The sequence below is a fragment of the Anolis sagrei genome, chromosome 10 (assembly GCF_037176765.1).
Source record: "Anolis sagrei isolate rAnoSag1 chromosome 10, rAnoSag1.mat, whole genome shotgun sequence".
Classification (NCBI taxonomy): Eukaryota; Metazoa; Chordata; class Lepidosauria; order Squamata; family Dactyloidae; genus Anolis; species Anolis sagrei.
Window position 1 is genome coordinate 11,106,563 of NC_090030.1, and position 12,600 is coordinate 11,119,162.

The 12,600-nt window shown below is 43.5% G+C and overlaps 1 protein-coding gene across 1 annotated transcript in view; it reads left to right on the top strand.

Moving 5' to 3' along the window:
- MID2 (midline 2) overlaps window positions 1–12,600 on the top strand; it is a 258,983-nt gene that overhangs the window by 188,419 nt on the left and 57,964 nt on the right. Inside the window, exon 4 of the mRNA XM_060756327.2 lies at window positions 5,183–5,290. Within this exon, the coding sequence (XP_060612310.1) occupies window positions 5,183–5,290 (108 nt within the window). The remainder of the gene's footprint in view (window positions 1–5,182; window positions 5,291–12,600) is intronic.

A 12,600-nucleotide genomic window follows, 5' to 3' on the forward strand; every position in this document is an offset into this window, starting at 1 on the left:
CAGAACTCCCACGACCAAGAGAAAATACTGGAAGGTTTTGGTGCTCATTGACGTTGAGTTTGGGAGTTGTAGTTTATCTACATCCAGAGAGCACTGTGGATACAAACAGTGATGGATCTAGACCAAACTTGGCATGGATACTCGATATGCCCAAATGTGAACACTGGTGGAGTTTGGGGAAAATAGAGTTTGACATTTGGGAGTTGTAGTTGCTGGGATTTATAGTTCACCTACAATCAAAGAACATTCTGAACCCCACCAACGGTAGAATTGAGTCAAATTTCCCACACAGAACCCCCATGACCAACAGAAAATACTGTTTTTTCTGATGGTCTTTGGTGACCCCTTTGACACCCCCTCGCGACCCCCCCCAGGGATCCCGACACCCAGGTATAGACATTTCACGAACTATATACAGATATGCATTTGAAGGACTGACACAAATACTGATTAACACATTATCTTAACAAACCCTTTTCTAAATGTAAATATATGAAAGAGTAAGTTGACTTCCCGTGTTCTTCGTAGAAGGATAGATGCTCGCTCCAGCTAAATTACTTATTGATTTATTAACGATCAATGACTTCATAAAAACACCGGGATCCTTTCATTAAATTTCTGAATGGGATTGGAGAAAATATAACACTCGCAGACAAATACATAAATAAGCTTTGTCATAACAAGGCGGCAGGTTAATGATGTCGCAAATTGGTTCAAGGGACCTCTTTTTGATAAGACTGCAGCAAAGGGATTTTTAAAAAATAATTCTTTGCTTGTTACAATCCTAATAAATAACCCCCTTCTCTGAACAGCCATTGAATTCAGAGACCTTTTTTTTTTCAGATGGGTGAATCTGTCTATTTGAGTTTTGTTCCTTCTCATCTCTTTGGTTCAACATTGTTTGGATCTTATTTTTGCATACGGTGTTTTTTTTTCCATATGTGTACTATTTAAAATCTACATGATCGTGCATACATTCCACTTTTTTTCATGTCAGGAGCAACTTGAGAAACTGCAAGTCGCTTCTGGTGTGAGAGAATTGGCTGTCTGCAAGGATGTTGCAGACTGGACTGTGGCGCAGCTGGCTGAGAGTCAGCTGCATTAGGATCACTACTGACCGAAAGGTTATGAGTTTGAAGCCAGCCCGGGTCGGAGTGAGCTCCCAACCAAAATTGTGTAGCTTGTTGTCGACCTTTGCAACCCGAAAGACAGTTGCATCTCCACTTTGGCAGGAAAAGCGAAATGCAAAGATATAGAATGGGGGATGCCTGGCTCGATAGCAGTACGTGTGAAAAAGATCTTGGAGTCCTCGTGGACAACAAGTTAAACATGAGCCAACAATGTGATGTGGCGGCAAAAAAAGCCAATGGGATTTTGGCCTGCATCAATAGGAGCATAGTGTCTAGATCTAGGGAAGTCATGCTACCCCTCTATTCTGCTTTGGTTAGACCACACCTGGAATATTGTGTCCAATTCTGGGCACCACAATTCAAGAGAGATATTGACAAGCTGGAATGTGTCCAGAGGAGGGCGACTCAAATGATCAAGGGTCTGGAGAACAAGCCCTATGAGGAGCGGCTTAAGGAGCTGGGCATGTTTAGCCTGAAGAAGAGAAGGCTGAGAGGAGATATGATAGCCATGTATAAATATGTGAGAGGAAGCCACAGGGAGGAGGGAGCAAACTTGTTTTCTGCTTCCTTGGAGACTAGGACGCAATGGAACAATGGCTTCAAAGTACAAGAAAGGAGATTCCATCTGAACATGAGGAAGAACTTCCTGACTGTGAGAGCTGTTCAGCAGTGGAACTCTCTGCCCCGGAGTGTGGTGGAGGCTCCTTCTTTGGAAGCTTTTAAACAGGGGCTGGATGGCCATCTGTCAGGGGTGATTTGAATGCAACATTCCTGCTTCTTGGCAGAATGGGGTTGGACTGGATGGCCCACGAGGTCTCTTCCAGCTCTTTGATTCTATGATTCTATGATTCTATCTGTCAAGTAGGAAAATTAGGTACCACTTTTTGGGGAGGCTAAATCAACTGATTTACGAGGCCATAAAAAAATCTCCAGGAAGTATGCAAGTATGCAAAGAATGAGAAAGCGACAGTTCCCCTGGTGGCCAGAAGCTGGAATATTAAATAGCCTCTGAGTGTCTGTCTATATATGTTGTGTGTCTATGGCATTGAATGTTTGCCATATATATGTACATTGTAATCCTCCCTGAGTCCCCTGCGGGGTGAGAAGAGCGGAATATAAATACTGTAAATAAATAAATAATGTTGCCTGGGGGACATCTGGATATTTTACCATCCTGTGGGTGGCTCCACCCATGTCCCAAAATGGGAAGCTGGAGCTGACCAACAGGAGCTCACCTTGCCCCCCCCCCCCGGATTTGAACTGCCGGCCTTTCGGTCAGCAGTCCTGTCGTCACAAGAGTTTAACCCATTGCACTACCGAGGGTGCTGATATTTCCACTAATATATGCATGGTTAGGGAGACTTTGGTGGTGCAGTGGACTAAAGCACTGAGCTGCTTAACTTGTTGACCAAAAGGTTGCAGGTTCGAATCCGGGGAGCAGCGTGAGCTCCCTCTGTCAGCCCCAGCTTCTGCCAACCTAGCAGTTCGAAAACATGCAAATATGAGTAGATCAATAGGTACCGCTCTGACGGGAAGGTAAGGGCACTCCATGCAGTCGTGCTGGCCACATGACTTTGGAGGTGTCTACGGACAACGCCGGCTCTTTGGCTTAGAAATGAGCACCACACCCCAGAGTCGGACATGACTGAACTTAATGTCAGGGGAATACCTTTACCAACCTATGCATTATTATGCATGTTTTTTTTTTAGTATGCACTTAAAAAAACTCACACTCTACCGATTTCTGAAAAGTGCAACTAGCAAAGTGCAACCCCAGTGCAATTCAAATGGCATCAGTATTCTGCCATTGAATCAATTCTTTTACTCTTCTATATTTAACACCATCTTCTCTCTGAATATAACATCAAGAAACCCACTTAGAAGAAAGCTCCCTTGGCTTCAATACACTGCCTTCCACATTGCATGAGAAGAAAGCTTCTCCATTGTGATGCAGGTATCTTAGAATAAAGGCACAGCAAAAGAGCAAAGACACACTTTGATTGAGACATGGAGCTTCCCAGTTCATCATTGAATCATCCTTGAAATGCATTGAGGAATGTTCTCTTGTTTCCCACTTTCCCTTAATATTGGAACTCAGAAAGCTTCCCAACAGGGTTAAAGAAAAGCTAGGCATATATGTTACATACTAGCCGTCCCCTGCCATGTGTTGCTGTGGCCCAGTCTGGTGATCTGGAAAATAAAGTAATGAGAAAGTGTTGGTTTCTAGTATATGTAATGTCTTTATGTTTATGGGTAAACAGTATTTCTTGCTGTTCTTTGTCAGTGTTGATGTGGAGAGTGTCTGGTTTGCCTACTCTGGAACATGCAACCTATCATTGTCCTTCTTTAGGGGTCCCTTTCGAATCTATGATACTATATCTGTGAGTGTGAAAATTAAATATATTTATCTCTATCTATGGCTGGATGGCTATTTGTCAGGAGGGGTTTGATGACGTTTTCTTGCCCTGGTGAAGGGAGTTGGACTGGATGGCCTTAAGTATTTTCTGTTGGTCGTGGAGGTTCCATGTGGGAATTTTGCCCCAATTGCATCGTTGGTGGGGTTCAGAAGGCTCTTTGATTGTAGGTGAACTATACATCCCAGTAACTACAACTCCCAAATGTCAAGGTCTATTTCCCCCAAACTCCATCTGTGTTCATATTTGGGCATATGAAATATTCGTGCCAAGTTTGGTCCAGATCCAGCATTGTTTGAATCCATAGTGCTCTCTGGGTGTAGGTAAACGACAACTCCCAAACACAAGGTCAATGCCCACCAAACCCTTCTGGTGTTTTCTGTCGGTCCTGGGAGTCCTGTGTACCCCGTTTGGTTCAATTCCATCATTGGTGGAGTTCAGAATGCTCTTTGGTTTAGGTGAACTATAAATCCCAGCAACTACAACTCCCAAATGACAAAATCAATTTTTTGAGTGATGGTCACTCCTTGGGTTAGTAAGTGTCCAAATTTCCTGTCAATTCATCCTGTGGTTTTTGAGTTATGTTAATCCCACAAACGAACATTACATTTTATTTATATAGATAATACTACAGTTGTTAAAACAACACCTGAAGAAAGAGCAGATACAAAACACATAACTTCTTAAACCACTGTTTCTCAACCTTCCTAATGCCACGACCCCTTAATCCAGTTCCTCATGTGGTGGTGACCCCCAAACATAACATTATTTTTGTTGCTTCTTCATAACTGTAATTTTGCTACTCTTATGAATCATAATGTAAATATCTGATATGCAAGATGTATTTTCATTCATTGGACCAAATTTGGTACAAATATCTGATAAACCCAAATTTGAATACTGGTGCAGTTGGGGAGATTTTGTCATTTGGGAATTGTAGTTGCTGGGATTTATAGTTCACCTACAATCAAAGGACATTCTTAACCCCACCAATGATGGAATTGAACCAAACTTGGCACACAGAACTCCCATGACCAATAGAAAATACTGGAAGGGTTTGGTGGGCACTGAACTTGAGTTTTGCAGTTGTAATTCACCTACATCCAGAGAGCACTGTGTAATCAAACAATGATGGAGCTGGACCAAACTTGGCACAGATACTTAATATGCACAAACATGAACACTGGTGGAGTTTGGGGAAAATAGACCTTGCGATTTGGGAGTTGTAGTTGCTGGGCTTTATAGTTCACCTACAGTCAAAAAGCATTCTGAACCCCACCAACAATGGAATTGGGCCAAACTTCCCACACAGAATCCCCATGACCAACAGAAAATACTGGAAGGGTTTGGCGGGCATTGACCTTGACTTTTGAAGTTGTAGTTCACCTACATCCAGAGAGAACTGTGGACTCAAATAATGATAGGTCTGGACCAAACTTATAAATAAATAAATAAATAAATAAACAAACAAACAATAGGGATTGGGCATTCTGCCTTCTTCTGGACATTTCTCCCAGAAAGTTCCAGCTAAATCTGCAAGGATTCCTCTTCTAAAGAAGAGTGGGACAAGTGCCACCGTATTGCCTAATATCTGCCATCCTGTTCCTTCTTTTAGCTTCTTTTCTTTTCGCTGACCAGGTGAACACAGCCATGCATGAGGCAAAACTGATGGAAGAGTGCGATGAGCTGATGGAAATCATCCGCCAGCGCAAGCAAGTGATTGCTGTGAAGATCAAGGAAACTAAGGTAGGACCACAGTGCTCTGTTTGTGGGCCTTTCCCACTTTGCACCTCCTTTGCTTCTCCATCAATGTGGACTTTTCCCATCTTTGGGTTTTGTTCTTCCTTGTTCTATGTGATCATTTTCAGCAGTACTCACTGGTCCCTTGGAAACCTTGCCAAAGCCCATGTATAAAGCTCTCTAAACACTCAACTTGGGGAAAAGTTAGGGTACTTAGCACACTTATAGTTGGGCAAAATGACTTTTTGAGCTACAGCTCACAAAAACTCCCAACCAGCATGACCACTGGCCACTTCAATTCCTCCAAAGTGATGGGCACATTTGCAATGCTGGCTGGGAAATCTAGTACCTGCTGCCCAATCTGAGCTCCGCGAGTGCAGCATTTTTACAAATGAAGCAGAGAGTGTTTGAGGATTGGGACATTTGTAGGGAAGACCAAGAGGCTTGTTTACAAAGCTATTGTCCTCCCAACCTTGATATATGCCTACAGACGTTACACTCAATTTCTGGTACGATTCCATCAGAGTTGCCTCCAAATCCTACACATTTCTTGGAAATAAATAACTAAATAAATAAGACAGGCAGACAATATCAGCATTCTGGAAGAAGCAAAGACCACCAGCATTGAAGCAATGATCCTTCTCCATCACCTTCATTGGACTGGCTGCATTGTCTTAATGCCTGATCACCATCTCCCAAAGCGGTTATTCTACTCTCAACTCAAGAATGGAAAAAGGAATGTTGGTGGATGGGAAAAGATCTTTAAAGATAGGCTTAAAACCAAACTGTGGTATAGACACTGAGAACTGGGAAGCCCTGGCCTTTGAGTGTTCTAACTGGAGGTCAGCTGTGACCAGCAGTGCTGTGGAATTCGAAGAGGCACGAATCAAGAGCAAAAGGAAGAAATGTGCCAGGAGGAAAGCACATCAAGCAAACCCTAACTGGGACCACCTTCCATCTGAAAATCAATGCCCTCCCTGCGAAAGAACATGCAGAGCAAGAATAGGGCTCCATAGTCACCTACAAAGCCCTAAACTGTTTGGGACCCACCTACCTTCGTGACCGCATCTCCTTCCATAAACCTGCTCGATCTCTTCAATCTTCGGGGGAGGCCCTCCTTTCGCCCCTTCCTCCGTCACAGGCATGTCTTGTGGGACGAGGGAGAGAGCCTTCTCCGCTGTGGCCCCCCAGCTGTAGAACTCACTATCTGGTGTAATTAGGCAAGCTCCCACTCTAGCAGCCTTCGAGAAGGATTTACAAACTTGGCTCTTCTGTTGTGCCTTTGGAGAGTGACCATATACTTTTTTCTTGTTGTTCCTCCCAAAATGTTGTCCTCATATTGCACTTCCCTCCACCTGCACTCTTCCGTCCCCTATGAGCTTCTCTCTTACAAAGATACTTTTTAAAATTTTTTTCATCTAATCCAGAGTTTTATCAATTTGTGTTGTACATTTGGTCCGCCTGTTGCATTTGATTTTTCATTTTGTTACTTTGCACTGTTTTATTGTACTTTTATGTTTATTTATTTACTTATTTTTACTTATTTTTTTGTCGTTCTGTAAGCTGCCCCGAGTCCCCTTTGGTGAGATGGTGGCGGGGTATAAATAAAGTATTATTATTATTATTATTATTATTATTATTATTATTATTATTAGAAACACAACAAGATGAGTCCACAGCAGACACTCTGCTGGCTGTTGAATTGGATCTTCCCAAGTGTCTAGGACTGTGTGATGTATCAGCGAATAATGCGTGCAGATCCCTGTAAGGTGGCCTTCTGCAGCTGGCAGATGGTAATTTTGTCAACGCCGATTGTGTTTAAGTGCAGGCCAAGGTCTTTAGGCACTGCACCCAGTGTGCCAATCACCACTGGGACCACCTTGACTGGTTTGTGCCAGAGTCTTTGCAGTTCGATCTTTAAATCCTCATATCATGTCAGCTTTTCCAGTTGTTTCTCTGCAATCCTGCTGTCACCTGGGATTGCGACATCGACAATCCATACTTTGTTTTTTAACACGATTGTGAGGTTAGGAGTATTATGCTCCAAAACTCTGTCTGTCTGAATCCAGAAGTCCCAGAGGATCCCACCAGTTCTTTGTCGCAGGCAGATGGTATTTGTGGCACAAGTTCCAATTAATCATCTGAGCAACGGCGTTATGTCCCTGCTTGTAGTCTGCCTGCGCGATCTTCTTGCAGTAGCTGAAAATTAATAATAATAATAATAATAATAATAATAATAATACAAACCCACCACCAAAACCCTACACTTGGAAGGCAATCACCTTCGACCACGAGTGATAGTCTATGACAGGGGTCCTCGAACTTCTTAAACAGAGGGCCAGGTCAGAGTCCCACAAACTGTTGGAGGGCCCGATTATAATTGGAAAAAAACATGAATTAATTCCTATGCACACTGCACATATCTTATTTGTAGTGCAAAAAAAACCACACTTAAAACAATACAATAATTAAAATGAAGAACAATTTTAACACATATAAACATTAGTATTTCAATGGGAAGTGTGGGCCTGCTTTTGGCGGATGAGATAGGATTGTTGTTGTTGTTGCTGTGTGCTTTCAAGTCGTTTCAGATTTAGGTTGACCCTGAGTGAGGGCCGGGTAAATAACCTTGGAGGGCCGTATCTGGCCTCCGGGCCTTAAGTTTGAGGACCCCTGGTCTATGATATGATGAAATTGCATTGTTTACAGCCATATTAAGTTTTTATGTTGGGCTTCTGGTCAAAGGGAGTTGTAGGGTTGTTGTAGGTTTTTTTGGGCTATATGGCCATGGTCTAGAGCAGTGTTTCTCAACCTTCCTAATGGTGTGACCCCTTAATAAAGTCCCTCGTGTTGTGGTGACCCCCAACCATAATATTGTTTTCATTGCTACTTCATAACAGTCATTTTACTACTGTTATAAATCATAATGCAAATATCTGATATGCAGGATGCATTTTCATTCACTGGACCAAACTGGGCACAAATACCCAATACACCCAAATGTGAATGCTAGTGGAGTTGGGGGAGGATTGGTTTTGTAATTTGGGAGTTGTAGTTGTTGGGATTTATAGTTCACTTATAATCAAAGAGCATTCTGAACTCCACCAGCGATGGATTTGAACTAAACTTGGCTCCCATGACCAATGGAAAACAACGGAAGGGTTTGATGGGCATTGACCTTGAATTTGGGAGTTGTAGTTCACCTATATCCAGAGAGCACTGTGGACCCATGCAATGGTGGATCTGGACCAAACTTGGCACAAATACTCAATATGCCCAAATGTGGAGTCTGGGGAAAATAGATCTTGACATTTGGGAGTTGTAGTTGCTGGGATTTATAGTTCATTACAACCAAAGAACATTCTGAACTCCACCAACGATAGAATTGGCTCAAACTTCCCACATGGAATCCCCATGACCATCAGAAAATACTGTGTTTTCTTATGGTCTTTGGCAACCCCTCTGACACCCCCTCGCAACCCCCTCAGGGGTCCCGACCCCCAGGTTGAGAAACACTGGTCTAGAGGCATTCTCTCCTGACGTTTCGCCTCTAGAGAATGCCTCTAGACCATGGCCATATAGCCCGAAAAAACCTACAACAACCCGGTGATTCCGGCCATGAAAGCCTTCGACAATACAAAGGGAGTTGTAGTTTTGCAAGGTCTTCTCTGCCAAAGAGTACTGGTGCCTTGCCAATTCCCAACTCTAAAGAGCCCATAGCATTGAGCCATGACAGTTTCAAGAGGCGCGAGTGCATTAATTCTCCTGTGTAGATGAGCTCCTAGTCTCTAGAGCAGCAGAAATCATGCCTGTCGAATGGCCCATTGCTCTAATAGCAAATAGATGATGGCAATTAAGGAGCATGCTTGGTTGGGAAGCACAGAACTACAAAGTACCCAACAAGAGAAGGATAAAAGACCAAAAGCAGGCTCCGTGGCATGATCTCCTATTCCCCCAAAGTCCTGAGTACCCAAGGCACGTTTAATCAGCCAATAATGGCTCCACGGTTGCTGTTCAGCTCTGCAGCTCTATAAGAAACCATGTCCGTTCTCTGGGGAACCCAGCTGAATACGGCTCATTAATTAGCAGAGCCTCTTGCTACTGGCCTTTAGAAATGAATGACGCAAGAGAGATCATTGCGAGGGGCAACACAAAGTGGAAAACAAGGTCTGTGTGAGGCCTCTACTCTGACGGAATGGAGACAACTTCCCAGAGTCCCTAATACTACATTTATAATTACGAACAATCAGATTTTTAACACTAATGACTATGAAAATATGCTGGAAATGGCATGGCTAATGACCACCGAAACCCCAGAAGTTCCAAGGCTGGTTGAATAAGATTACCTGTAATCATGCTATGCAGTTTTTTTTTCTAAATCACCCATTAAAACCAGAAAAAAATGATAGATTTTTTTGATAGACTAAATTTAGGGAAATGTGTGTAATTTTATTTATCACTAGCTTGGGGACCTGGCAGTGCCCGGGTTATTTGAGGAAGGCATTGTTTGTCTGTGCTCCAAGTTTAGTCTAGATCCAATGTCGACTGGGTTCAGGGGGTGCTACAACTCCCATATGTAAATCCCATCATCTATAGTCCATCCTCTTCCAAACCACACCAGGATGTAGAGTGGCTCATGGGGGCTCTGTGTGCCAAGTTTGGACTTGATCAGTCATTGGTGTGGGTTGCAGTGGTCTCAGGAAGTGAGTGAATGTACTGCAAGTTCCATTATCCATGATCTATCATCCCACAGACCGTACCAGGACGTAGAGTGGGTCATGGGGACTCTGTGTGCCATGTTTGGTCTTGATCCGTCACTGGTGTGGGTTACAGTGGTCTCTGGAAGCGATTGAAGGTACTGTAAGTCCCATCATCCATGGTCCTGCCACCTCCAAACTACATCAGGATGTAAAATGGGTCATGGAGGGTTCTGTGTGCCAAGTTTGGTCCCGTTTTGTCATTTGTGGGCATCCCAATGGTATATGGGAGGTATGTTGGATGAAGATACTGCAAATCCCATAATCCGTTATTGCCCCCCCCCTCCCACCAAACTGCACCAGGACATTAAGTGGGCCACACTGGGTCCATGTGCCAAGTTTAGTCCAGGTTTGTCATTCATGGGGGTTGTAGTGATCTCTGGAAGTGAGTGAAGGTACTGCAGATCCCATCATCCATGGTCCATCCTCTCTCAAACTGCACCAGGATGTAAAGTGGATAATGGGAGTTCTGTGTGCCAAATTTGGTCCAGTTCCATCATTGGTGGGCATCACAGTGGTCTGTGGGAGCTGAAGCAACTGAAAGTACTGCAAATCCCATAATCCGTGGTCCATCCTCCCGTAAACTGCACCAGAATGTAAAAGGGGTCATGGGGGTTATGTATGCCAAGTTTGGTCCAGGTCAGTTATTTATGGAGATGGCAGCAGCCTGTGGAAGTGGCAGCCAGTCAGAAAGCTTGGTGCAGACCAGTCAGTTTGGTGCAGATTGTATGTGGACATTGCTAAGGAAATACAGTTTTCCAGACCTGGCAAAACAAAGCAACATTTAACATTATTTTGCAAAGACGCTTCAAGTAAAGTTAACAGCCCAAGGTTGTGGAACGGATAGTACCTTGCCTTTGAGATTTGAATAGCAACTTATTGGGTGTTATTACTTTGGAAGGGGCAATGGAGCATGGCTCCTTGGATGGTTCAACTTAGATATCGGATCCTTTGATTACTAAAATCCCACCTTGTTCCAGAAACCACAGCACCATCTGCATTCACCATTACTCGCATGATAGTCCTTCCAGAGCTTTCTTGGTGAGCAGGGGCTGCTGGGCATGGTGCCATCCACCTCCTTGCCCTGCCAGGTGTTTGCTGCTCCCCCTTTGCCAATTTCTCCTGATCATTTCCTTGATGAGTCTGGGCTTAAACGAGCCATCCATCAGCCCATTAAGTCCCAGCAGGAGAGCCGTTTCCTTGTGCAAACAGCCATTTGAAAATCAGTAGGCCTGCTGCTAGGCATTGGCTTTGACACTTCAGAGTGATGATGAAGTGAGGTGAATAGGGGAAGATTGACAGGAGCAGAGTTTGGCAACAAGGAGAAGAGTGTTAATTGTTCTGTGCAGCTGCATTTTACTCACTTTCTCCCCTCTGTACACCTGTGGCTCTCTTGCCAGAACTTGGTCATCCATGGGACCATAGTCATGGGATTTTGGAGCTGGATACTCCAAAAAAGTAATTGGTCGGATGTATGGGAAATTCTCATAGTTTTCTGATAGGAACATGATTTGTATATAGAAAAGGTGTTAACTTGACATCCTGGCATTTCATCTCCAGATCGTCGCAACTCAGGATAGATTCACCTTGCTCAGAACAATACCACACACCAAGGCTGTAGGTTTTGTAGTTTTTTGGAGAAAAGAAAAAAGCAAAATCATAAATATAAAAATAAGGTTATAAAAGTTCAATAGCCAAAACAGAGTCTTCATTTCAAAGGCAGAGTTTCCAAGGTCCAAAGGCAAATAACATGAAGTATAATCCACAAGCATTGGTCAAACAAGAATCCATGGCAGCATGACAAAGTCCCCAGAAACCAAGATCAAAGCCAAAGTCCCAAAGAGCCAAAAGCTTTCCCCAAAAGCCGAGGCAATTCCAGAGAAGTTAACAGGGTGTAAGCAAAGTTGCACTGAAAAAAGGTTGACTTTAATCAGATCGTTAAATATGCTTTCCTAGCATGAAGCATTACGTTGACCTCGAACCCCATTTGTTAGCAAGCCAAGCACTTTGGGTACCCTTAATTGCAAACGGTCCTCCCTAACCGAATCCCCATCACCTTCAAGGCTGAATAACTCATTATCCTGGGACTGGCCAGCCTGGGAATCGACAGACACTGAGCTCACAGATGGAATGGTCGACTCCACCTGTAGCTGTGAAGTTTCACTCAAATCATGACCATCTTCTAAAACAACATTCCTTTCTCTGGGAAACAGAAACTATGTAAAAATTCAGTCTGAAATGCCAAAACTGTACAGTACAACCCTCATATCCATGGAGGATATGGCCCTTGACTTTGCTTGCACACACGAGACTGTGGATAAAAGGTAACCCTATTGAAATTGAGAACTTTGGGGTCAAGAATAACATAGAGTCACATTGGAGGGCTTAGAAAATGCCTAGAGAGGCCATGTTTTATTGGATATGGACCAATGAAATGTGGATACTGATACTGATAGGGATTGTATTGTATGTGCAGATTGCATACATCAGAGGTAGAGGTTCCATACGTCTGAGCTATGGACAGAAAACTTTGTGCGCACACACTTCTTAGTTGTCTCG